Here is a 27,328-nt window from a genome sequence, read left to right as displayed (position 1 = left end):
ACAGAGGACGTTCTCCACACTTCTGCAGAACGCATCTCCCTGGGTGTGTAGGTGCAGAGGCCGTCTCGTTCTGAGCACTCCTCCCACCAGATCAATTTGCCTTCATTAAAACATAACCAAACCTAACAAAGCCTCAGCCTTTCCTTTGAAAGACTGCAGCAAACCACACCAGGCTGGCATGAGGCTGCAATGTACACTGGCTTTTCAGGTAACAATCTTACAGTAAGTTAGAAAGGAGGACTTTTTTGTTGTTTTTGTTGGCTTCAATGCACACGGGTTACAAGACCTGTGGAAAAGTTTGCAAACATGTGGGGTTTGCTCTATTTCTTTAAAATGTTAATTACTCTCTCATGGGCTAGTATTTATATGCACTGGTGGGTGCATATGGCTTCTGATGCACTGATGGGTTGGTGTTTTGCTCACTGATAAGAATAAAGAGTTTTTTCCATGTACAGCACAGTGACAGAATAAAGCCAGTAATTGTTGTGTAGGGCTTCATCTCTTTTCCAAGCTGGCACTGTGGGTGCAAGAAGCCAGGAAATCAGGGAAGGAAAAAGAAAATATCTGTTCTCTTCTCACTGGCATGACTTCTACTTCCTCTGCCTTATCATATTTTTTATTCAATTATACTTAAATTTCTCTGAATGGTTTGTTCATTCATAAGCTTTCCATGTAAAAAGTCATGCAAGTTCTCATTGCACAACAGTGTGAAAATCTACTGCCTTTCTTTGCTAAGGGAGGAAGCAATGTTTGGATTTGATGCAATTTCATTTTTTTTTTGGCAAAGTATAAAAATCATAATAGCATACATGGCTAAAAACCTTAAAGAAAAAACAATTGCACAATTAATTTCAAATTTCTGGAAACAAAATATTTTGAAGTATTGTTTTGAAACAAATACTTTGATTTTTAAATGTTCTGCTGAATTTGGGGTGGGATTTTTGAAGTAAACCAAATTTATAATTCTCTACTGTAACAGCCTATCAGATTTAGTGTTGATTCAACCTCATTATGAGGTTTGCATTTTTTAATTAATACATATTTTTTCTAGATTTTTTTTTAGTTTACCAAGTATTGTTACTTCCTAAACACTGGCTGTAACCCTCTGTCCCAGCAAATAAAGTTTGATTGACCACTGGAGTGAGAAACAGGCTAGATGTTCTCTTTCTGGTGGAAAATTCAGATGAGCTTTGAATAGTGATTGTTTGCAGGCTAGTCAAAACTTTGAGAAGGGAGAATTCACTGCAATAAAATGCTTATAAAAAGGGTGTTTATAGGCATGTGAAAATTAATTGGTAACAGGCTAATAGATGTGGCTGCCTAGTCTTATGTTCTTGTTTATTTTTTACATACTGTATAGGATAAACTCTCATATTTTTATTCCTATTCAAGAAAATATTTTTGAGGATATTCTAAGCAATGAAGAACAATAACAGATCTTTATTTGTCACATTCAAAATAATACATAAAATTCTGAAACAGAAATAATGCACAATTGTGTTAGTACTCCTGATAAATAAGTGGCCAAAAAACCGATTGTGACTTCTGGTCCTTGAAGTATTGCCTGAGTTACTGCTATGTCTGTCATGCATGATTCTCCCTTTCTAGGTGCCCTGCTTAGCGCCTTTGTATTTTGAAGCAGATTTATAGATTCTGCATTTTAGAAGAGGCATCTCTGGAAGAACTGTGGCATAACTAAGTGACGGTTTCCTGAGCTTTTGTTGCTTGTGTCTGCAGACGGACGCCTTTGGCATGGGCATGACTGTGCCAGCGCTCCTGGTCCTGCTGAGCCTGCTGATTGGGAGCAGCCAGGGATGCTACTGTGAGCATTACCCATGGGGGTCGTGGTCTGCTTGCTCACAGACCTGTAATTTGGGCACGCAGACCAGGCACAGGTAGGGCCAAGACACCTCACTGCTTCTGTATTTCTTCTCTGTGAAACATAACACTTCTGGAGAGTGGCACCCGTGTCCAAAGCTCCACCTTCCACAACATATTGAGAAAAATTGTCATGCTCAAATGTTTATCAGATAAATAGATAATCTTTTAATTGCAATGCTTTAAGATTACAAAATTCAGTATCTAGAACATTACTGCCCATGAGGCAGGGAGGGAAGGGGAGGACTGGAATTCAATGATCCTTGAGATCCCTTCCAACTCAGACCATTCTAATCCTAGGAGGCAGTGGCTCCAAACAAACATGTACCTGCTAATGGATGTAATGAGGGGAGTGCAATGACAGCCAGGTCCTGCAGTGGCCTTGCTGGCAGAGTGCTGTGGGTGCTCAGCCCCTGTGGACACAGGAGGCTCTGGGGGCCCTGCACTGGCACAATGCCACAGCAGGAACGAGCTCCAAATTTCCTCCCTGCACCATTAGTTATATGACAACAGATGATGTCAAATAAAGATTCAGCAGCATCAAATTTGTTGCTTCACTGTGGTGTAATCTAAACTTGTGAGAAATCCCCTCTTTTCTTCCTGGCTCTGTCTGTAGCTATCCTCTGGGACATCTGAAGTGACATGAATCACAAAGAATTGCTCTTTAAACTTAAGGCATATTTGGATTTTTCTTGTAATCAACATTCTGCAAATGCATATTATCTCTCAGGGTTTCTTAGTTGGGTTCAAATAATTTTGTCAGCCTTCACCTACAAGTAGAGAACACCTACACTCTGTCTATTCTTTCCTAGCATATTTTTAAACTTTTTTTTTAGGCAAATAAGAATGGATGAATATTATAGCCAAAACTTCTGCGACCAGCTGTGCACAAAGCAAGAATCTCGTACATGTAACCAGCAAACATGTCCTATCAACTGTCAGCTTGGAGACTTTGGCCCTTGGTCAGAATGTGACCCATGTGTTAAAAAACAAGTAGGTAGAAAGTGCATTATATGGGCTAAATGCAAGAAATTATGCTAAAGAGATCTCTTTGTTTCAGCTTTACAGCAATTAATCTGGAAAATGAGAGTTTACCTTATCAAGGGAAATTGGTTATGAATTATACAGTAGGAGCTGGAGAGAACAAGTTAAAATAAGCAGATCAAACCAGAAAGGGGTTTTACTAGAGTAAATCCATTTATGAGACTGCCTGTGATGCTTATCATAAACTTGCTTCAAAGTTTCCACTGCCATATTTAAAGGTGAATTTTTCACACCAAGCATCAACTCAACTGTAGAGTGTTCATGTAGGCTTAAGCAGGACAATGTCACAGAATCTTTGCTTACCCATAACATTCTTTAAGTTCTAAAGACAAGAAAAATAGAATCAAATAATCTCTTGAAAAGAGTCAACAAACCCTAAGTGCTGTTGGCTAGAAACTCTCAGGCTGTATCTTACGCTGATTGTCAGGATCAGTTTGAGATTGCTGTTAAGAAATACAGAGCACCATTCCCTGGACCTTCATAGCACGTACAAATCCCCCCATCTCCACAAGCAGATGTGCTAGTATCTGTGGGACAAACACCCAGGACGGCGTTTTTCCCCTTGGGCTTTTCTCTGTTGATGACGGGACACTTCTAGGTGAGTCAGTAGAGAGGGAAGAAATGAAACATCAGGTTAAAGTGAATTTGACCTAAACAGACCAAGGGCTGTCAAATGTAAGGTTGTAGAGGATAGAGGGAAGTGACACAGATTGTGTGGGGTAGTTTGTATGGCTGGTGGGTATGAGCTTTGAAGCTGACCATGGGAGCAGCTCCGAGGTTCTGTACAGACACAGCCCATGTCCCTCCACATGTACCACTTGGTTTCAGAAATCCATGCCTGAAAAGCAGCCCTGAAAAATCTGCCAGACATCATAAGTATATCTTTACATAAATATCTAACTTTCTGATGCCCAGATAGGGTGAGAGAGACATAAAAAAGCAGTTCTATGTGTGAGACGTGAACCAGCCTGTGGGGTTGCAAGTAGGATGGGCAGTATGAGAGCAAAATATGGAGAATCAATGAGAGACTGGGAGACAGAAAGCTTCAAGAGGTGAAAGGGAGTGTTCCTCTCAACTGAACTGATTTCAATACACTCTTATAAGTCCAAGTTTCTTACCTTATAATACTATATAAATGTATTAATTTTTCTTAGTTTTAAGTATTGATGCAACATATTTGCTTCTGAAAACTAAAAGGGGTTTCTGTGGACTGTGGTCCATTTTCCCCTACAAACTATAAAGATCATTGCTTGTGTCATTTATAAATAGGAATAACCAACAGAATGGAGGACCTGGAGTGTAAGAGTCGACTCTTAGTGTAGCAAGTTCCCATTGATGGGGAGGCATAAAGAAGTGGAAGCTCTGACAAATAATATGAGTGAGTGTTAGAGGACCAAAATGGAGTGTAAGGAATGGTTCTCACAAGCTTGAAAACTTTCTGGTGTTGTTCTTTGCACTCTCCCTTCAGAGTCACTTGGTTACTGATTTTGGTTACTACAAGAATCTTCCTGCCCTGTTTGTCTCCAGGGTCTGTCTACAGGGTGGGAAGTCTGCAAGGGACTGTACTTTTCTACTGCTGGGAAAAATTCTTAGAGGAGAAACTGTTCAGGCACACGCAGACAGGTCTCACCGGAAGTCCTGTGAAGTGGAGTGGAAAATACATCTGAAGTGGTTTATCTACCACCCTCCAACTTTACTGTTTCGTGTGGAGGGTGCTGCCTCAGGGAAAGAAAACTCAATGAGCTCCCAGAAACTTTCAAGAAAAGCTTTTTTGTCCTCTCAAGTCATCCAGTTCTCCTTAGATAAGTGGTCCCACATGTGGGAGTCAAACCAGCTGGGTTGTCACTGTCAGGATATTTCTAATTCAACAGAGATGGTAAAGAACAGGAAAAGTCTCTGTAAACCTGTTCTCACCTCATTTCCTACTGTATATCTTGAAGATACAGGGATGGAATTTCTGATTCCTTTGGTCATGCAGACCAAGTAGTCTGCAGTTGAATAATTTATGCTCCATCAGGACTAATGAGGCTCTTGGATACCAGTTCCCTGCCTGCCTCACCTGGGATGATGGCACGGCAGAATGGAAGGACAAGAATGAGAGATTATTTCCTTCAGGGCTCTGGTTCTGATAAATCTTCAGCAGCACTGAAGTGTGTGGCTCTGCCTGGGGTGGGACTTAGCTACAAACAGCTCACAAAAACAGCCCTGGGCTTGTTTCCTCTGCCTTTCAGTTCCGTACCCGGCCACTCCTGCGACCATCCCAGTTTGGGGGCCAGGACTGTACCGAGCCACTGGTGGAATCCCGTCCGTGTTTCCCAGCCAAGCTCTGCAACATAGTGGAAGTTGACTGCAAGAATAAGTTTCGGTGTGAGAGTGGTAATGACAAGCCCCATTGTGTAACTGCAGTGTTACCATTTAGTCAAATTTCAGGTGGTGAGGCAAAAGACATCCATACATGTTGTGCGTAAATTCCAGGGAAAATGGACCACTGAAAAAATCTTATGTGAGGATTTTATATGTATTAGTAACAGCTTATCTCTTCAGTTTCTTCTATAAGTAATTAAAATATAGTCCCTAGCTCAAGGTGTCACTATGGTCATGATAGCTGGACAGTAGCACTGTTCCAATTATATTTCTTTACACAAATTTTTCATATAAAAATGTAACTGCAGAGTTTGTCTGAACATAAATTCTCACTATTTTTATTAGGTTTCTGACTATATACCTGATTAAACTAAATAATTTTATGCACATATCCTTTTGCCAAACTTAAAATTAAGCCTTTGCAACTTTGAAACAAGGCAAAACTCACAGAATTGAAATAATAATTTCTTAATTGGGATAATCCTGGCTTTATACTAATTCAGTGTTAACATCTATGGCAAGCTCACACCTTTGCAAGGGAAAAAGATTGCCCTTTTCTGCATTTAGACATGATGAACATTTGCTGCTGTTGTTTCTCTGGTGCAGGTCGCTGTATTTCAAAAACACTGGAATGTAATGGAGAAAATGACTGTGGGGACAACTCTGATGAAAGAAACTGTGGAAGGAAAAAGACTGTGTGTAACCGAAAGTATGAGAGCATCCCAGGTGTGCAATTAATAGGCAGTGGGTAAGCCAATTCTGCTAATCTTTTTGTAAGCTTTAGTTGTTACCTCACTAATTTGCATGAACAAAATAATTCCCAGTAAGCATGTGAGAGCATTCATTAAAGCATATAATATCTCAAATTAAAACCGACAAGAAATTATAAAAATACAACCAAAAAATTAGACTAGGACTGGCCTGCTGCATCTTCCAGTCCTGCTCTGCACTGCTGGTAGACCAGATGAGGAGGTGTCGAGGAACACTGTCCCCAGGTGATCTGTTTTGTCCTACAGCAACCAGAGCACGTATGGGCAACTTCCAGCTCATGGAATTACCTACCTGTATATCATGACAAGTGCTTCAGAGATTTTAAGGATGCTCCTCTACAGATATTGTTTGTCTGTGTGACATTTCACAGGATGCCAGCTACTTCCACACTATTAATTAAAGGAATATAAAGCCTAAGCATGGGATGCCTGTCCCTAGCAGATTTGCATTTTTTAATTGAATTTTGAACTCACTGTGGTCCAGTAACATCACTTATGGTAGAAATAGAGAACCAGTAGCTCATTTTCCTAGAACATTTTTAGGCTCTCCACTTAAGACTGCCTACCTTATGCTGACTTTGGGGTTATCAGTAAGGTTAGGCACTGCTGGAAAGCGGGAAACTGGATTGATGCTACTGAATTTTTCAGGTGAATTCAGTGTGAATGAGAAGCTCTTGTAATTCCTTTCAAAGCAGTAGCAAGACCCAGATGCTCATGCCCTCAGTCGAATCTACAATACCTCACTGCAGCTGTATACCATGAAATGTTTCAAGTCCATACATTTTTCTGGAATTGTTTAATAAATTTTTTTTAGATTTCACATTTTCTCAGGAGAGAGCCGAGGGGAAGTTCTTGGCAACTCATTCAACGGAGGGCGGTGCACAACGGTGAAGCGCAATGACACAAGGAAGTTGTATCGTGTCCCTGCAAATCTGGAGGCTGTCAGCTTTCAGGTACTCTCAAGCAGCAGCTCCCACTGTGAAACCCTTGCTGTAATCACAATCCAAATTAATGTTGGGTAGTACTGTATGCTTTAGAACAAAATTTCTCAACCTGGTGAGGCTTGGTGCTTCAGTTGGTGTGTGGAAAGGGGATAAATGTTCACATTTCACTCGTGGTTTTCAGATCTGTATTAATTCAACGCATCATGTATCAGAGTCACCATGATTGATTTGAGCTGCTCCTGCTTCCAGTGGCTGCGGCCTTATTTTGTTCCAACTTGGTACCAAGGGCCTTCTCCTAGCCAGACATCATCTAGGCAGAGGTTTGTTCAGCTCCAAGGCTTATTCCAGCATCACTTCTGTGTATTTGAAGAGCCAGTGGCTGCAGCTCTGGCTCCAGCTTCCTTCCTGTCACCTGCAGCCTTGGGATCCAGTTCCTACCTGAGCCATTTCAACCCCTCAGTCCTGCCTGTTCCCTGCCCAGCCCCTCCACAGGGCAGCAAGGAAAGGAGGCAGGCACTGGGTCTGGAAAGCAGGAGGACAAAATACACACAGCCTGGAGAGGAAGCTTACAGGACCAAATGGGGAATGACCAACATGAACCTGGAAACTTCTAATAAAAAATCTAGGAACCACTAATATCTCTTTTATGGACACTAGCCTTCAGAAAATGCTTTGAATACTGTGGTTGGGGCACAACATCTGGCTGTGTACATAGGAGCAGGCCCAGTTTGAAGCCAGTAGATGCTGCACTGGGAAAACAAGAATGCAGGATGTAAAAAATGCTCAACTAATGGATGAAAACTGATTATTTTCACCACAGGTGTTGTGAGATTTTAGGATTTCTTTAACAGAGGCAACTGAAAATAGGACACCCTGCTACATTTCACAGAAAGTGCAATTGAATTGGTCATGACATGTAGGATTTATCAATAATGGTGAAAAATTACTGTCTGCAGAAATACTCAGATGGGAAAACCAACCTTTGGTTTGCCCAGGTCTTTTTATAGCCAGTAAAGTTTATTAAGTTACTGATGTCCATTTGCAGAACTGTTAAGGGTTTGTGAAACTCACCTTTAGGAGTGCATCTTTAGCTTTTAACATTTAGAGCAGCTTCTCATATAGAAGAGTCACTGGATTGGGCCTCCTGTGAACTCCAGTCTATTTTCCTGCCAAAAGCATAGGATTTCTTGAAAAATGGAAGGTGGGGGAGGAGAATGGGCCACCTCATTTCCCAAAATCCTTAGCAGCCCTATGAAGCAAACAGGTCTAGAGGACGGAAAAAACCTCCTAATTTTTCAAAAAGACACAGGGATTTTCTCAAATTTTGGGAAATAAATAATTTCTGATCTGATGCTGAGGTTGTCTTTGTACATTGCTCAACACCACCACTGGAGGTTTACCAACTCAGTCAGCAGGTTTGATCACAATTCCTCTTCATCTGCCTTCAATCCATCATGCAGTATAGGTGCTAACAGTCCAAGCATACTCTGAGACTCTCCTGTGGAATCCTGTTCATTCTTCTAGCTGGAAATTGAGAAGAGAGGACAGGAAGCACCAAACTCTGTCTTGTATGATATAAAAGCCATGGGGCTGGGAAGTAGTCATGATGTGGACACAACATACATGCCTGGAATTCTTTTAAAAGTGTGTTGGAACTTGCTGAAAAATATTCCTAAGGTTTAGGGCCCGGGGGTGAGAAGCTTTAGAGGAAAGTGCTACATGCTTTTTTGTGGTTGTACAAACAACTATTAGTCTAGTTCTTAGCTTGTATTCATTTTGCCTCTCAGCCTTTCTCAGTCTCATCTTTTGTGTAGCTTACTTTCACATCTCAAATAATCAAGGCGTATTTTTTCCATTAAAAAACATGAAAAAATCAAGAATTCTTTGCTTAATAGTTTTCCCTTTCATATTATCATTTATGCAAACACATTTTGCTTTACTGAATTTCCAGGTAACAGATGAAGAGGATGATGTAACATCAGATTTCTACAAAGATTTAACTCCCCTGAGTCACGTCACTTCTTACAGTGGTTCATCCACTCGTAGTGGTAAACGTTCTTCTGGTATCCCATTTTTATTCTCAAAAAAGACACGGGTTCAGGTTACAAGCTCTTCCTCCTTCAAGAAAGCTATTGAAGCCTCTTATGAGAAGGTAATTTAATGTTGCCTTCAGTTTCTTTCTTTCAGTTGATTTGTGTCTGCTCATTTCAGAACTGAGCTGCCAAAGGCTACTTTCCCTATCAAGACATTGGCCTGCTAGAATTAGCTACTGAAAAAATTCTCTTCTGATATTACAACCTATTCCTGGTTGTAACATACCTTTTCTAATGCATCATGGTTTTCTGCACCTAGTACAGAAAACATAGGCTTATTCCATTTTTAAAAAGTACAGATTTGACATTATCATGTTGGGTAAGCCACTCCTTCCCCTATCCTAATTACAGATTAAGAGGGCATAATATCTAACAGCAGCAGACAACTCAAAAAATAAAGGACGTGCACTCAAGAATGTTGTACATATGCAAGTACTGGGTATGAATCTACATTATCTTTTAATTGGTAACTGACTTGCATATTGAAGTCTCATGCTGGAGTCTCAAATGCCAAGATGCATTTTGGTCATAAAGATAATCTCAGAAACAGCACACCCACAGAAAAGTTTCTCAGAACAGATGACATTTTTCCCATAAGATTCTGTGCCTTGAAAGCAAATGAATACTGGTAGGGTAAAAGATTACGTATTTTTATAACTTAATGACCGTAAATGATGGGCTATTGTTTGCACTTCTGCATGGGAAAGGCCACAGCACTGAACTAAAATAAGTCCTGTTGAAACCCAGGAGTTCTAATGCAATTACAGTGAAACTTTTGTGGAAATATTAGTCTTAATGTTAAGATTTCCTATGATGGAAGTTTGCTGCAGGCCTTCCTCACTTGTCCTAATGGTTAAGCAATTTGATTGCTTGAACAGTCCATTGCTTCTAGTTTGAATACAACTATACTGAAGTTCCAACTGCTGGAAACTTGTGCACTTTTCATGCCCATGTACACACATCAGGCAGCTCTCTTGTACAATTGGCAAGTTTATTTTGGGGGAACAGTGGCTTCTTATTGGCTTAAGCTCAGATCAGGGCTAATTATGAAAATGTTAATTTAGGTTAAACTTCCAACAGAAAAGTTATTCTGAGTATATGTTGGTTTTCAGCATTGTTGTCATGGAAGGTGGTGAGATGCAAGAACAGGTTACCCAGACAAGCTGTGGATGCCCCATCCCTGGGAGTGTTCAAGGCTGGGTTTGATGGGGCTTTGAGCAACCTGGTCCAGTGGAAGTTGATTCTGCCCACAGCAGTGATGCTGAACCTGGGTGGTCTTTAAGGTCCCTTCTAACCTAGACCTGTTCTGAAGGTGGTCTTTAAGGTCCCTTCTAACCTAGACCTGATTCTGTGAAACCAGAGAAACCCACCAATAACTTAGTCTGGTGTTGGCTAAAGATGACATGGTTTAAAGTCCTTTCTTAATAAATCCACAGCAGGATTATTACCTTGGATCTTCCTTGTGTTATGTACTGTATCAGACAAGAAGCCTCTATTTTTATCTCTGTCTCCATAAATTGTATTAGTGAGTGTTTGTAGGTAGATGTGTATTTGTGTATGTTTGAGAGACCTACAAGTAAATTTGCAACACTTCCTTATATAGTGAAAAAAGAAGGTTATACTGATCATTTAAGAGGAGAGAGGAATTTTCCTGCACTTTGGGGCGTCTCATTCAGACCTATATGTTAAAATACATGTAAATAAGATATTAATACTCTTGGCTTCTCTAGTTTCTGCACTCACCTCCCACTGAAGGTGCTAAGACTCCCCTTTTCTTATTTCTAGAATTCCAACTTTATTAGAGTCCATAAAGTAATTTCTGTTGCAAACTTCACAATGAAACAGTCAGATCTGCAGCTATCAGATGTCTTTCTAAAAGCACTTAACCACCTGCCCCTGGAGTACAACTATGCTTTATACAGCAGAATATTTGATGACTTTGGCACTCATTACTACACCTCTGGGAAGATGGGTGGTTCCTATGATATTCTTTACCAGTATAGCTCTGAGGAACTGCAGAACTCGGGTACGTAATCTTTAACAAGAAAATATCATTATTTGTTTAACAGCTTTTCTTATCCCTCTTTTTAGGTCTTACACCACAGAGTAAGATCCCCAAAAGCAAAAAATTCTTTAGACTTTCAAAGACTCATTAATTACTCACATTGCTTACATATAGAGCAAGAAGAAATTTTTGCTCTACACTGTATTTGAAAAGTTCAGGAGATTCCTTATTTGGTAAATGTCACTGTGTTCAGTGAAACCACTTAAGATCTTCAGACCAAGACCAGGTGCCACAAGGAAAAGTTGTTCCTATAGCATAGGACTGAGGTCTGAGAGGTATAAGGGGTACTTTTCAGATGCAGTCAACAAAATTGATGGTTTGGATTAGAAATTACTTTAACATTTTCCCATGACTGCTGGACTCTCAAAATGAAAAGACAACACCACAAAAACAGAAATCTAAAGTTAAAAGGTGTGACCTTTAATGGCACTGCTGTAACTTGCATGGGCATGGGAGTGTAGCTGAAGCACGCCTCTGTCCAGCACTGTATGTGGGGCAGCAGGTGTCTGCCGTAGTGAGGGCCCAGGGGCGGGTGAGGAGCATGGGAAGCTGCTGGCTCACCTCAGTGGGGCATGGTGCCTGCCATGTGTCATGGCTGTGCTGATAAAGATGCTGCTCTGTGGTGTTTCCAGGCCTGTCAGTTGAGGAATCAACAGAGTGTGTCCGCACAGAAACAACCCGGCGTGTGCTCTTCTGGAAGAAAAAGAAAGTCAGTACCAGATGCACCACAAACAGGATGACTGTGACCCATGAAGGTGACCATGATGAGAACAGGGCCATGTCCTGTTACTTACCCTGAGAGATATCATTTCCCTCAGCTTTGTTGAACTACAGGTGCTCTTCTACCACTGTCAGAGCAGCCAGTGTTTTGGTGTCTGGTTCTGATACAAGCACTGAAATCACATTCTCATTTGCAAAAGAAATTATGATATAGGTGTGCTATTTCTCTGCTCTGGAGTGCCATCACTGGAGATCTGGTGTCACTGGCTCTCTAGCTGGTCACAGATCTGCTAAACACCACCCCTCACCCTGAGTCCCGGACCAGGAATGCTGAACTGATAAATGAGCAAAGCTAGAAATTTGTGTCTATGACTCAGTTCCTGATCTTCTTTAAGGGTTGCTCAGAGCTCATTGAGAGAGTTGGGCTGCAATAACACAGTCCCTGGCTTTCCCTTCCCACCTTCCTCATGCCAAGCAGACATTTAGCTACCAGGGTTCCAGAAATGTGTCTCAGAACTGCAGAAGGCTGGTGCATTTTCCATGAGAATGGCAAGAGTCATGTTCTGCATCACTAAGGATAGGAATTTTATCACTTCCACCATGTTTTTGTCCTCAGTAATAGATTAGTGCCTTGGATGTTTGCAGCAAGGATTAAACCTGCCATTCTGTGTGTTCTAGAGGTATCCTCCTACTATGCTGTGTGCTCTAGAGGAGGCTGTTGCATCCTCTGCATTTTCCACTACTGTCTTACACTCTGTATTTCCCCATGGTTCAGGTCTCAAACAATTTCATTTGGAATATTATCACAGGCTGAAGTCAAAGCTCTTCTGAGCTTTGACTTCATCTTTTCAAGGATAGTTCCAGAAAATTAATCTTAGTATATTCTTTAATATCCTCTTACGCTTTTTCTTATAGTTGTGTTGTCACATATGCTGTCTTTGGAAGACTTTGTCTGAAAATACTGTAATGAAATCGTCTTTCAGGTTCCATTTTGGAGTCAGCTGAACGATCAATTTCCCTGGTAAAAGGTGGCAGGTCAGAGTATGCAGCAGCTCTGGCCTGGGAGAAAAAGGGGGCTTTTCCAGGACACAGAGTCTTCACAGACTGGCTGGAATCAACAAAGGACAATCCTGTGGTGATTGATTTTGAGGTAAGAGAAGAACAAGAAAAACACTGAAATAGCAAAGACTAACTGCTCCTCAGAGCTGTGTAGATAATTTTTTCCTGTAAACAGGGATGATGATATGTCTGATATGAATGTACATAAATATGGGCATAACATAAACATACAGAACTTTAATTAGGATAGCTTCTTATGCATGTTGGTTTATAAGGCACACCAGTTTTGCATTGTCCGTGGACAGCGAGATTAAGAGTGAGGAATGTGAATTACTTGCTCTGGCACCAGCAGGAACTCAGGCATAGGCATGGGTTAGTTACTGTGCAGGAAAACACCGCATGGCATCATTCCCTTGTCGGGCCTATGTTGCAAAGTGTGTCACACAGCTAAACTGAAATAAAACAGCAATGCTCTCTGTCTGTGTCCTGCTTCTTTAGTGCAGTGTGCCAGTGCCGCTGTGGGTGCACTGAGCTGTCTCCCTCCCCAGCTGGTGCAGCAGCTGCTCAGCAGCACTCGAGGCAAACAGCAAAACCTGCCTGAAAGCAGCATCCACTGAGGGATGGGATCCATGAGGGATTGGCTGACCACATCCTGCTGCAGCTGCTGAACTCCTGAAGGCAACATAGGGATGTCTGACATGACAGGGACTGGATGCAGGCAAACCCTACAGCGCATGTACATGTACATACATGTGATGTGTGGTAGAGAGTGTCCTGAATTTTAAGACATAATATCCCACTTGGTTGATTCTGCCCTGGCGCACAGAGTCCTAAATTGGGGAGATAAAAGCATTATGAACATGATAACCTTCATATGTATACAGCACTGCTGTGCTCATTTAAAACATCCCCAATTCCTGTGTGATACAGCTTCATATGTAAGCTCTAGCTCCTTTTAAAGCTGTAGCTGCTCTGGTGAGGGCCCTGCTGTGTTTCGGCTCCCGCTGACGGAACAGCTCTCTGCCAGGTGTCGCCCATCGTGGAGCTGGTGAGGAACGTGCCGTGCGCGGTGACCAAGCGCCGCCACCTGCGGAGGGCCCTGCGGGAGCTGGCGGGAATGTTGGACCCGTGCCGCTGCGCCCCGTGCCCCAACAACGGCCAGGCCGTGCTCCTGGGGACACGGTGCCTCTGCCTGTGCCCACCCGGCACCTACGGCGCCAACTGCGAGACGCGGGCTCCTGGCTACACCGCAGGTACTGGGCCATGGCGGCGGCCTGCAAACCGGGGCCTTCTGGAGCCTCCTCATGGGGGCTGATCTGCCATAGCCTGCCCTTTCTAAATCCACAGCACCACATGGTGATGTCCAAAAAGCATAAGGATAAATGTGGGGATTACAAATGAAAAATGGCCACGACTCCAAAGAGAGTGTAAGGCATGGTAAAATATCCCTTAGCTACAGAATTAAGGTAACCTGAAATGAGCTATTCGGCAATAAGGGTGAAGCTGAGATCAAAGATAATTGATGCAAAAAATTAAGAAACTCATTGCTTAACATTGCTAGTTTTCCCTATAGCCTATTATGCTTAAGACTGAATGGCTAATGAACATAAAAATTGTTGATTACAGTTTTGAAGGAAAACTCAGTTGTCATAAGGACAGAGACTATAATTATTCTGGAAAATTTAAAGAGCAATTTAATGCAAAAACATTTTTGAATTAAATTTGCACTAGTGCCATACCTAAGGGAAACAAAGGAGACATTATATATATTTATATTCCCCAATCAAAAGGAAACATAAGTTAAAGTCACTCAGGCACGTACAGTTCTCATTATCTGACCCTGATGGAGGAATATTTTGAAAGAAATAAACAACTGAAGACAGAGATGGATACAGACAGTCTATTGCATGCAGAGAAAGAGAGGGTGTGCATGGTGGTACAGGTAATCGATACCAGGGGTTAAGAGAAAAGAGTAATAGTAATCTTTAAATGTAAGTGGCATAGGTTGTAGATTTCGGGTTTAGACATGGTGTTAAAACTCAGATTTATTTGAAAACTCATTAAATAATGATCTATCTAAGAAACTTGTAGGTACCATGAAAACACACATATCTCTGAGTGCAATAAAAGTATAAAATATGCTGCTTCTGAGTTTTAATGTTACTTGCAACCAAAATAGAAAGGTAAATGTATTTTTGTGTTTTATGAAGCAGCTGGAATTTGACTGGACACCTTTTGGAAAATTTCACCTTCTAGATGCAATCTATTCCCTTAAACTTAACAATTTCAAATTTTCTGAAAATGGATAATATGAATTTACCATCATCCCTCTCATATGTGGCCTTAAAGTAAATATTGTGTATGGTACTGGCCTGCCAATAAAAGATGGTGTCTCTTTTGTTCCTTGCAGTTGCTGTTGATGGCCGATGGGGTTGCTGGTCTGAGTGGAGTCCTTGTGATGCTTCCTTCAAAAGAAGGAGGACCCGGGAATGCAATAACCCCTCCCCAATGAACGGTGGGAAGCCGTGTGAAGGGCAGAGGGAAGAAGAGGAGGACTGTTATATCTCTGTGTTCACAGACAGGTGAGAAGGTCAAAAGATCTCCTTAGTCATGGGATGGTTAAGAAGTGCTCCACAGTGGCTCTGTGACTGCCAAGGAGAAATTGCAGACAACTTTTCCCTCTCAATTTCTTTGGTGGAGCATAGAAAAGGAAAACTCTGAAAATCTCTGCAATTTGCTTCACATTTGGATTTAATAATTTTTTATTCCTAGAAAATTGCTGATGAATTACATACTAAAGTATGTCTGTAGATCTTGTTTGATACTTTGTGTGGCTTCTTTTCAAAACCAAGGAAAATATTTTTCTTCTCTTCATTGGAGTTCAGTTTCTATTTTTATCCCTATCCCCTCTTTTCTTAGAGGTTTAGTTCTGAACTCAGTCACAGAGAGAATTTGGATGAAGCTACCAAGTTTCTCATATTTCAATTTCAAGTATGCCTGATGTACCTTTTTAGTATGGTTTCAACTTCAAATCCTAGCCCCAAACTGGCTCAGTTTTTTTCATCTTCAAGCCCAAGGCTTCAGGTATTTTCCTCTCTGCAGTGAACAGGAGAGAATTACAAGCAGTGGGCTCCACAGTTCTTTGTTGCCGAGTTAGACACCATGAGAGACCAGCCACATTTAACCACTGCTTGGGGGCAACAGGAATTACATGGATTATCAAGAGATTTCCTGTTATGTTGTTCTTTGCTGCCTCTTGTTCTTGCTGTAAAAAAATCTTTAATTAATTTTGTTGATAGATGTATTTAGCACCTTTTTACTGCTCTCATGCTCTCCCCCCTATCAACCTGCAATTTTATCCACCATCTTTAATTTAACAGAATAAAACTAAAGGGGGAGGATGACATGACCCACTTGCAACTCTCCTGGCACTCTGCCATGGTTACTTGGTGACATGAATGCTTAAGAAACAGCCTTACAGCAAATTTTCACTTTTCAGAGGTGCTCCTTGTATAAATGATGATGAAGCCAGGAGAGAGGAGAATGTCTTGATCGGTGAACCTCAGTCTGGATGCTTTAGACCAGGCCCACCAGAATACGGCTTTATCAGGGTGAGCATGAAAAATGATACAGAAGAAAGTGTAGTAGTTGCAGAGATTGGAAATTTTGCAGCTTCTCGGCTGTATGTGCCTGATATCCAATCTAGTTACTGTGCTAGTGAAAGCGCTGTGTTTAAAGAATGCTGCAGGACTCTAGCCCACCACACTACACCAGCAACTGAAGAAAAGTCAAGGTAAAATTCATTTCAAGTGGTCCTTGAATCCTTGTTTGGTAACCATGACATCCGTTACTGCAACTGGAAAAAGTTATCATTATATTGGTGAGTGGATGACTCATATTTCAGAGTAGGAAATGCATGCATTCATTACATCTTATCAGGATTTTGCTATTGTTTCCTTTGACAATGCCCAGTCTCGTTACCATAGATCCTTGCAGAGCTTTTTGGTGTGGGTTTCTTCAATTTTTTTTAATTTTTTTTTTTTTTTTTAAGAGTGAAAAGAACCATTATGCTGTTGGGGAGGAAGTTGAAATTGCTTGTGTGAGTGGATATAGCCTCATTGGCTACCAATACCTTCGGTGCCTGCCAGATCAAACCTGGACACAGCAACATGTTGAGTGCCAACGTAAGAAAGAGAAAATGAACAAAACGCACACCAACAAAATAGAAGGGGAAGAAAACATACAAAAAAGATTTTAATAAAGGTCTTTTAAAAACAAATCTCTAACATATCTGAAAAGATAACATTTTAAGAAGGTATTTAATGTAGACATGGTAAAAATATCGTGAGTCACTACATCACTCCTCTTTCAATTTAGAAGTGTTACTGTTATGTGCTTTCTAAGGAAATTGTAATATGCAGTGCATTAGAAAATCCTCAAATGGATGCAGCAAGATCCTTCTCTTTTCTAGTTTTAAATAGCTTTAACAAAAGGACTCACATTTTGTTTTCAGACTTACATAGATATCTTTAGGCTGATACAGTTATGAAGAAGAAATCATTCCTACAGAAACTTGTCTACTATCTTTTATATTAAATGGATGATATGTTTCTAAACATGAACCTCCCAGGCTGCCTTGAAAATCTCTACTATAAATCAATACCTTGAAGGATTTATAAGTCAGTTAAGAATTAAGGATCAAATTGGTTTGTGTTTGCTAACAAGAGAGATTTCAGAAGTTCTCTAAACCTTGGTATAATTTCATTGACTTAGTCTTCATTTTAACAAAAATAAGTACCTGAATATACTTATGAGCTTTCTATTGCCATTGACTTTCTTCCATTTACAAATGAAAAATTAAAATATGTTGTTAAATGCCATTTTCTTACTATTTTTATATTGGCATACATTAGAAACATTTTGTCATTATTTAGTTATTATTTGAAAAATAATTTAAAGACTATGACAGTGCACTGAGAATTTCTAGACTTGATTATGTTAAATTTGTATAAGTTTTGAATGTCAGACAAATGCTCAGTATTACTGAGTGTCTTTATATGGTTTTTCAGATAAAGCATTATGACTTTCTGTAAATATCTACAGAGCATTAAACTAACTAGAATTATGCTTTTTTTAATTGTTTGTTACAGTATCAGTATGCCTCAGGCCACCAATATCTGAGATTGTCACAATTTCCCCATTTAAGCAGCAGTACAACATTGGTGAAACAATGAAGCTGAGCTGCCCAGCTGGGTTTATAGTCACTGGTCACACAGAGTATACCTGTGGGAAAGATCTGTCCTGGACACCTCCTGTTATGATGTCTACTACATGTGAAAAAGGTTAGTATGCCTGCAGATACTTACTGCTTCCATATTGCTAGTATTAACAGTGCTGTTTATTTCAGCTAGCTAGAGTTAAAAGGCTGAAGACTGGGTTTAAGACATAGAGCAGCTGTTCATTAATTTTAGTTTTCCTTTGTGTCTCCCATGGTGACAGAATTTCAGCTCTAAACTTCTGCATTAAGTTCAGAATTTTTGGATGCAATGTACTGTAAACTTTAATAATGAAATTGAGACACTGCAACTGTTTGCTTAGAATCAAAACCAAATCAAACCAAACCCCAACTGCATTAACAAGGCTTTATGAAAGCAAAGTAGGAAAATGCATTCTATTGAAACTTTAGCTGCTCTTGTTATTTTCCAGTGATTTTTACAAAGACTGATGAAAATACTTGTAGCATGCCAACCAGAGAGCTTTTGAAAAGAGAAACTCAGGACAAATAGAAATTAATCCATTTTAGGTTTTATGGTAAGAATGTAAGATATTTCTGTTCACTCCTTACTAGTTACAGTAGTTCTCACTTGTTTTTTCAGATGTGCTAACCAAAATTAGAGGTATTTGCAGTCCAGGACAAAAGCAGATTGGATCTCAATGTGTTTGTATGTCTCCAGAAGAAGATTGTGGGTAAGTGCTGTAATTAGAAGTCAAAATTTCTCTAATGATAGACCAAGAGGCCATTGAGACACTGGACAGGAAAAGCAGGAAAAGACAACTGCAAATCAAGACTACTCTCTATTCAGATATTAGCTAGCTAGCTGTTCCTCTGTATTCAAATTACAGTCCTGTTTGTAGCCTATGAAATAAAAAAAAAAATCACAGAATCCCAGAATGGGTCAGGTTGGAGGGGTCCCCAGTGGTCTCCTGACCCAACCTCTCTGCTCGAGCAGGGCCATCACAGAGCACACAGCACAAGATTGCGTCCAGATGGCACTTGGGTGTCTCCAGTGAGGGAGACTCCACAACCTCTCTGTGCACCCCTGTTCCACCCACAGTAATCCACTTCTTCCTCATGTTCAGGTGGAATTTTCTGTGCACCTCTCACTGCCCATTGTCTCCTGTTCTTTTGCTTGATAGCACCGAGCAGAGCCCAGCCCCTGCTCTGTCCCCTCCCTGCCGACACTGGCAGACTCTGATGGGATCCCCTCTCAGTTGTCTCTTCTCAAGGCTGAACAGGGACAGCTTCCACAGCTTTTTCCCATAATAGAGGTACTCCAGTCCGTTGATCTTCTTTGTAATCCTCCACTGGACCCGCTCCAGGAGTTCCATGCCTCTCTTTTGCTGAGGAGCCCAGAACTGGACACAGCTCTCTCCACATGAGCCTCACCATGGCTGAGTTCATATGCAGGGTCACCTCCCACGATCTGTGGGCAATGCTCTCTCTAATGAGCCCAATTACATTACTGTAATGAGACACCACAGCTCATCCTTTTAATCTACACTGCTCTCTGCTTGTGGAGACCTCTGGAAACAGACCCTCCTGGAAACTCCTGGAAACTCTTCTTCTCTATTTCTCCAATGTTATAACCATACACAAAGAGCATGCAAGAACTATGATCTCTAAGGTTCCTTCCAATCCAAACCATTCTATGATTTTATGATCCTCTTTCTGCAAAATGACTAAGTTCCACAAAATGATGCTGCTTGGAAATGCATGCACCTTCAAGGAATGAATTCACTCAGTAACTGAGAGCAATACAGAACAAAAGGAAACGACAAGCCACATGACTGGTTTTGCCTGCCCTTGGTCCCAAGACGCCTGTGTGTCGCAGAGAGTTGCACACACAGCTGCAGGGATGCATTAACTCAGAAAAGCCGCCCAGGCCCAGCGGAAATTTCCCATCTTTGTGGAGGTAACAGCCTCTCCTTTTTCCTGTACAGACATATGTCCTTCACGTCCCAATGGCTGGATAGGACCAAAGTTTCCCCATCTCACAGCACTTGTTTTATCAGGTCCAGGTCCTGCAGTGCTAGGGCAGCCTTAGGTCTTCAGGTGAATTTCCAGCCTGGCCATGGCTTTGCTGTGTTTCATCCAATGCTGATGTACTGTTTAAAAGTATGGACTTGTTCCATAGCCTGCTAAAATAATTTTTATTTTCTTCCTTTGGGCAGCCACTACTCAGAAGACATCTGTGTGCTACATGCTGTTTCTGAACAGAATGTGACCAAGCCCAGCTGTCAGTACTCAGCTGAAATGTGCCTTGGAGTGCAGTCATTTCATTTCTTGCATGCTGGCCCTTGCCATGGTAATTCCAACCTAGACTGGGCTATTGAGAGGGCAAAGCTCTCTGCAAATAGCTTGAAGAAAGAACCCTGTGGCTATGACACCTGCTATGACTGGGAGGATTGTCAAGGTATGACTTCTGAATGGTGAGGTTCAGCCATCCCTTTGGATCTAAAAGTAAAATGTGCTGACTTTCACTGCTCCAAGAACAGGATTTACAGATGTCATAGTCCTTCTGGGCACACAGAGTGTGAAAGTGTGGTCAGTCCTGTGTCCCTGCTACCTAGGGTTACACTTAGACATGTACCTTTTCCCTTTACTCACAACTAGTAGTGTTGTTACTTCCCATTAGAAAGGCACTAGAGGAACTTGGGAATTAAGAGAACTTTTTCAGGAGAATTAATATTTGAATCTTTAATCACAAAAAATGTAGTTTGTAACATTTTGACCCATTCCTTGTAAGGCTACTAGCTCCTAGCTTGTACTTCAGGAATTAATTTGGGGCCACACCCTCTATAACATATAATTAAATTGGGAAATTAAATCATGATACTACTTCAAAAGCAAGACTGGGGCCATCAGGCTAATGGGGTTTTAATGGCAAAATTTGCAAACACTCACATGTGAAAACTGTGGTTATCAAGAGTTTTAATGAACTAGCTAAGCTGGTAAAAAACCTAAGAGGATTATTTTCTAAACAATATTGTGCATCTTGGCTATTTACTATGTAAGCAGGTGATATGAGCAGTAGATTTTTCTGTAAATGTCTGAGGAGCTGACTGGCTCTGCTCATATCAAATGTTTGCCAGGCAAAGGCTGAGTGACAGACACACTCACTCTGTCCCTTGCTGCCCGAGACAAATCTGATTCTTATCACACCTGGTCTGCTTGATGACAAACAGAGCAACAGCAGTGTGCAGCAATCCTAACCCTCTGTTTTGAAGATGCAAGATTTCTGCAGCAGAGAATTTGAAGTAAATATGGGTGTAAAATTACTGCATGGCCTGCTGTCCCCTGTGGGCTCAAGCAGAGGGCATGACCAGGTGTGTCCATCAATGGACATGCTCTGGTGGAACCTCTAGGTTCCATGTGCTTCTGGGGAAAAGCTGGTATTTTAAAAAAAAATTACTTATTCCAGAGCCTCTTAGAGGCCTAGTTCTGCTTCCACTGTGCAAGTGTCTTCAAACTGGATCTTGTGCCAGCACTTCAGTGTTTTTCTCTGGAAAGCCTACAGAGGGGCTCTGTTCAGAAAAATAAGAGAAGGGGGAGAAAAAGAAATAAGATTAGTTGCCAGTGTGGCGCTCAAGAGATTAGAACCGGACTCTTTACCATCTCCACAGAAGTCCACTTTTCATGAGTGTGCACAAATATTTAGGAAATTAATATTTTGTTTTCCCTGAAAATGAGTAGTTGGTATCAATACAGGGACAGAACATGCTGCAGAGAAGATACTGCAGTACCATGAAAGAAGCTAAATGGAGGAAAGCACACATTTTTCATGCTTTAAAAAACTGAAGGCAGAAACTCTGCCTAGGGACTTTCTGGGAAAGAATATAAAGAGTCAGAACCTGATTAGATCAGAAATAGGTAATGAAATAACCAGGAGGACAGAGCTTTACCACAGGCCAGCAGTAGGTAGCTTAGTATTCATAAAGAGAGCTTTAATGAAATAGGAGCTGACACAATATGGACCTTAAGACTCCATTTCATAGCAAGATTGTGTTCAAGGATAATTGGGAAAAGAAAGTCAACTTAATATATCTTTGTTTAGAAGAAAAGTCAGGGAAAGCCAGTGGGTAAAAATAGTTAGATCGATTCTCCTTTTGTATGGGCCATTGCTGAAAAAACAGTTACGTAAAGCTGATTATGCTTCTATTCCTGATATCCAACCATCTAGTGAGTGCACTACAGGCTTTTCGTAACTAATATATCACAAACATCCACTAGTGTTTTTTCCCTGTTGGACTTTGAAATGTCATCAAAGCATAAAATCTGGCTTTAGTCATTGCATTGGCTGCTATATTTCCACACATTCTTTCCCAGATACAAAGACCCAGTGCTCCTGCCTGATGCCTTACCAGTGCCCCAAAGGAGAGATCCGCCCTCACTGCATCCAAATGGAGACGACAGGGAGGAGGAGGATGGTCAGTCACTGCATGCTGGCAGCCATGAAGTGTGCTGGCGTCAAACTGCAGGTGCTGGAGCAGGGGAGCTGCCTGCAATAACCCATTTGCTCTCTGAACACACCATGATCATTGCATCAAATGCAAACTGAGCCACCCACAGAAAAGCTTGGTTGATTATGAAAGGATAAGTGAAGTGGATCAAAACAAAAGGATGAGGAAAAAAAAATAATCCAGCTTGTTTAACAGCTTTTTGCGAGAAGGGTGGCAGTGAGGTTTTCTGTCTGAAAATGACCTGGGCTCAGGGGTATAAGGGTGTAACTTGTCATTGTGTCATTGCTGGAACCTCTGGGAATGTTCAGAGGAAGGGAGGGGAACAAATGGAAAGGGAGAAAAAGAAATACTGCCTTTGGTCTCCCCTAGAGCTGGATGAGACTTTTCCTTTCCTCAGCCATTTGTTGCTTTGTCCTTGTGCTTGTGACTGCTGTTCACTCTTGTCTCACTCGCTGAATCACACAGGCAGACAGAGCAAGCACTTCAGCACCACTTCTGGCATCAAATGGGAAAGGGGTAGCAGGAAGCTACCTGCAGTCATGGTACAAATGGAAGGAGCAAAACCAAACACTGAAAACCATAATTACACAATGACTGAGTGAAGTTATCAAAATGATGTGATTTTTAATTGGAGTGGCTGAAGGGAGGAGGTGTTTGCTTTCTGTGTTTGTTCACTGGGTTTCAGCTTTAGGCAGAAAGCCTGAAGCCTAAAGCTTGGAGAATTTCTATAGTACCCCTCAGCATGAATTAAGAATGTCTGTACTTTAAATATAAAATTAATATTTAATGAGCAATGCACTGGGCAGAGTCCTACTGCAATATGTGGCTCTACTTGGAGTGATTGTATTTGGAGTCTGCAGAAATACATCACAATTAGATTCCTTGCATATACCTGCATCAGCATCAAACTTGAGAGCAATTGTATGGGGCACCCCAACCCAGCCATAGTCCATGCCCCCGGCATTCCTTGGTCACAAATAATTATTTCTGAGCAGTTGCAACTAGAACTTTCTCTTCAGCATGCAGAATTTCACAAATCTGAGTATAAATCTGCCTTTTAAGAAGGGGAAAACTGAACTCCACTTCCTTCTTTACCAACAGACATTAGAACAATGACAATCAGGAAAAAAGCTCCATAGAAAAGAATCATAGAATTTGCTGAGCTGGAAAGGACCCATATAGATCATCAAAGTCCAACCAGCCCTGCACAGGACACCCCAAGAATCACACCATATGCCTGAGAGCATTGTCAAAATGCTTCTTGGACTCAGCTTTGTGCTGTGACTACTGCCCTGGGGAGACTGTTCCAGTGCCCAACCACCATCAGGGTGAAGAACCTTCTAGTAGCCAACCTAAACCTCCCCAGGCACAACTCCAAGCCATTCCCTCTGGTCCTGTCACTGGTCACAACAAAGAGACAAGTGTGTGCCCTCTCTTTCCCTCATGAGGGAGTTGTAGCTGCAGTGAGGTCTCCCCTCAGCCTTCTCCAGGCTGAACAGACCAAGTGCCCTCAGCTATTCCTTGTACAGCCTCCCCTCCAGACCCTTCACCATCCTCATGATCCTCCTTTGGACACTCTCTAATGGTTTCACGTCTTTCTTACACTGTGGCACCCAAAGCTGCCCCAGCACCCGAGGTGAGGCCGCCCCAGCTCAGAGCAGAGCAGGACAATCCCCTCCCTTGCCCGGCTGGTGATGCTGTGCCTGATGCCCCCAGGGCAGGGCCGGCCCTCCTGGCTGCCAGGGCACTGCTGGCTCCTGTTCAGCTCCCCATTGACCAGGAGCCCCAGGTCCCTTTCCATGCACTGCTCTCCAGCACCTCCTTCCCCAGTCTGTCCATACATTCAGGATTGCCCTGTCTCAGGTGCAGAATCAAACATTTTTCCTTGTTGAACTTCATAGTGTTGGTGATTGACCAGCCCTTTCAACAAGGATTTCTCCTCCCAAATTAGCATCATCTACAGATGTAGTATCCCTTCCAGTCCTGCATCCAAAGTTGCTTTTGAAGATGGACAGGGCCCATGATGGAGCCCTGAAGAACCCCATAGGTGACCAGTTGCCACTCTGATGTGACTCTATTCACTACAATCCTTTACATCAGACACATCAGCCAGTTGCTCACCTGGCGCACGATGCCCAAGAAGTGCCCATTACTGAGCAACCTGCCCTGTGTGTAAGTGTCACACCTTGCCAGGGGCTGGGCAAAGTCACCTGGGAGCTGGGAAAGAGCTGGATGTGAAGTGATTATCTTTCCCTACAAAGAAACATATTTGGGATGTTGTCAAGCTCCCTAAAGCAGCAGCTAGTCTCAACTTGATGGAAAAAAGAAGAAATTAATCAAGAAAAAGAAGAAATTAATCCTGATGCTAAATACAATAAATTTATGCTTTATTGCTTAAAATTTATAGTAAAAATTATTATAAAAGTCTGAGATAGTCTTTTCTTTGCAGTTCTTTAGCTCTTTCTTCCAGCTGAAAATCTATAATAATACCATAGTGGTGACCTAGGTGTGAGTTGCAAATTTGATTATGTTTAGATTGGTTTTTAGTGCCCTTGTTTCTTCCTGCTGGCTGTGTTCTGTGGAGAAAGAATCATTCAGAATGGTTGTGTACGCTCTCTGCACCACCAACAAACAATGAAGATTTCTTGCTCCTGATCCTCTAACCTTAATACTAACCTTTCATTACAGGCTTCTGATTCCAGTTTGTCTAGCAAAGTTTCTGATAAAGGGAATTTTTTTATCCCTGATATTTTTCACCATGATAAATTGTCAGATGAAGTTATTTTTCTGGCAAACAGAAGGCAGCCAGGTCCTCTCTGACTGCCCCCACTTCTCCATCACCTCTGGCCTCAGAGTGGTTGTATGCTGTGCAAATGCTTGCAGTGAGATTTGCTTTGCTCTTTCTTGCTGATGGGGATTATTCCCATAATTTCTGTTTTGCAGTTGAGCATTACAGCACAGAACGGAGACATCACCTGCCCCTCACTAATAAGGGGATGATTCTGCCATATACTGAATCCAGAGGATTCAACATGCTGAATCAGAGGATTTTCAGCATGCTGAAGCAAGTGGGATTTTTACTGTTGGCTTCAGTAGGGTCAGGATTGCACTTCACAAGGACTTTGGGTTTGCTCTTGTGCTCTGTCACAGGGGTCCCCAATCCTTAGATCAAGGACTGAAGTTCTTTAATATTTCCTGCAGTATCTGTCTTTTTCTTAGAAGTGATAACTTATACCAGGTAATGATAGTTTTCTGGTTCACTGTGAACCATCCCTCCTTTGCCACTGTAAGTTCCAAGTAACATACCTGGCTTGATGTACCATTTCCTGGGGCCATAACTTATAATTGGAGAAGATACAGCATACCTGAAGTGCATCTATCAGGGTAACCTAGGTCACAGAGACCTTGCCAATTCTCAAAGGACATCTTTCTTGGTAATGCAGCTTCTCAACTGCACAGAAAAAACCCATCTATTTGGTCTTAACATTAGAGAGGAAGCATCATTCAAAATAAATATAATGAGCATTTCCACACAATTTTCCATACAAATTCCAACATACCTAATTTTTCACTAGCACAAGACTGTATGTAATGAATATAGATTACACTTACCAGGGACTGCGACAGCTGAGGCATGATTCAATGGCTGGACAAGTAGCACTGCTGTTTGTCTCACCCCAGCTTCTGTATAAATACTTACTGTAATGTAGAATGCAAAATTTGAGAAAACATAGAATAGAACTGAATAGTGTCTGTTATAATGTTTATCCTTATGCAACCTCAGACGGGGCTAATCCAGAGTTTTCTTCAAAGGCTTGAAGGTAAATCAAATATATAGGTTTAAATATCAACTGCCAAACTTTCGCTAATGACCCATGGCTTAGTTATAGCAATTGTTGTTCCTTCTTGCAAATATGAAAACATCTGGTATTAAATGTTTCTATCCTGGTGGCTTTATATTTCAGATGCTGTGAGAGTGGTAATTATCTCTTGATTTAAGATTTTGCTGCAAAATAAAACTATTAAATGCAAAATTGCTAGACATTGTGAACACAGTAGAAAATAGGCACCAGTGGTTTTGCTAGTAACAATTTCTCAGTGAATGATAAAACAGAGACTGTCTCAGCCAGTGTTTTTCCAGTAAGTTCTGGCAGATGCCATTGCGATCCAGTGCACGCTCAAGTTTGCACTCTCAGGTTTGCACTCCAGAAAGGGCAGGGATGCATCTCCAGCAGCAGTATAAATTGTGGCACTCATGATAGCTCCAGCTCAACATTCTCAGTTGTGTATTCAGAGGGAGCAAAAGTCCCTCACATTTCTCCTCACCCAGATGTCCTTGAGCAGTAAGCGTTGACTATTTTTTTCAGAAAAGGGAAGCTTCAACTCTATCTGTAACAGAAACAATTCTGTCTCACTGATGAAGGGTTATGGAATAAAGATGCCACAAACAGCATGTTTTTAGAACCAAAACTGAACTAAATCATTGAAACTTTTGCTCACAGATGTCAATTTTACTACAAGGGTGGTGAGGGGTTTGAACAGCTCCCTAGGCTGTGTGTTCATATGTGGGTTGCCATGAAGATTTCCAACGCAGATAGATCTGAACAAGCTGATTTTCATTCCTTGATTATCACAAATGAGACGGCCCCA

General features: G+C 41.5%; 1 protein-coding gene across 1 annotated transcript; it reads left to right on the top strand.

The window, feature by feature from the left end:
* On the top strand, nucleotides 1-27,148 carry C6 (complement C6). The gene is made up of 18 exons (XM_063180157.1): nucleotides 1-208; nucleotides 1,738-1,895; nucleotides 2,715-2,871; nucleotides 5,154-5,298; nucleotides 5,893-6,034; nucleotides 6,871-7,009; nucleotides 8,952-9,152; nucleotides 10,879-11,119; nucleotides 11,791-11,913; nucleotides 12,862-13,028; nucleotides 13,965-14,190; nucleotides 15,348-15,519; nucleotides 16,437-16,548; nucleotides 16,989-17,121; nucleotides 18,088-18,279; nucleotides 18,814-18,904; nucleotides 20,390-20,631; nucleotides 22,545-27,148. Exons 1-18 carry the CDS (start codon nucleotides 179-181, stop codon nucleotides 22,724-22,726), a joined length of 2,853 nt encoding a protein of 950 aa, XP_063036227.1. The 5' UTR covers nucleotides 1-178; the 3' UTR covers nucleotides 22,727-27,148.
* Nucleotides 27,149-27,328: the final 180 nt, after the last annotated feature.

The sequence above is a fragment of the Melospiza melodia genome, chromosome Z, assembly GCF_035770615.1.
Source record: "Melospiza melodia melodia isolate bMelMel2 chromosome Z, bMelMel2.pri, whole genome shotgun sequence".
Classification (NCBI taxonomy): domain Eukaryota; kingdom Metazoa; phylum Chordata; class Aves; order Passeriformes; family Passerellidae; genus Melospiza; species Melospiza melodia.
The sequence above is the reverse complement of the archived record's forward strand: the minus strand, read 5'-3'. Positions and strand labels throughout refer to the sequence as shown.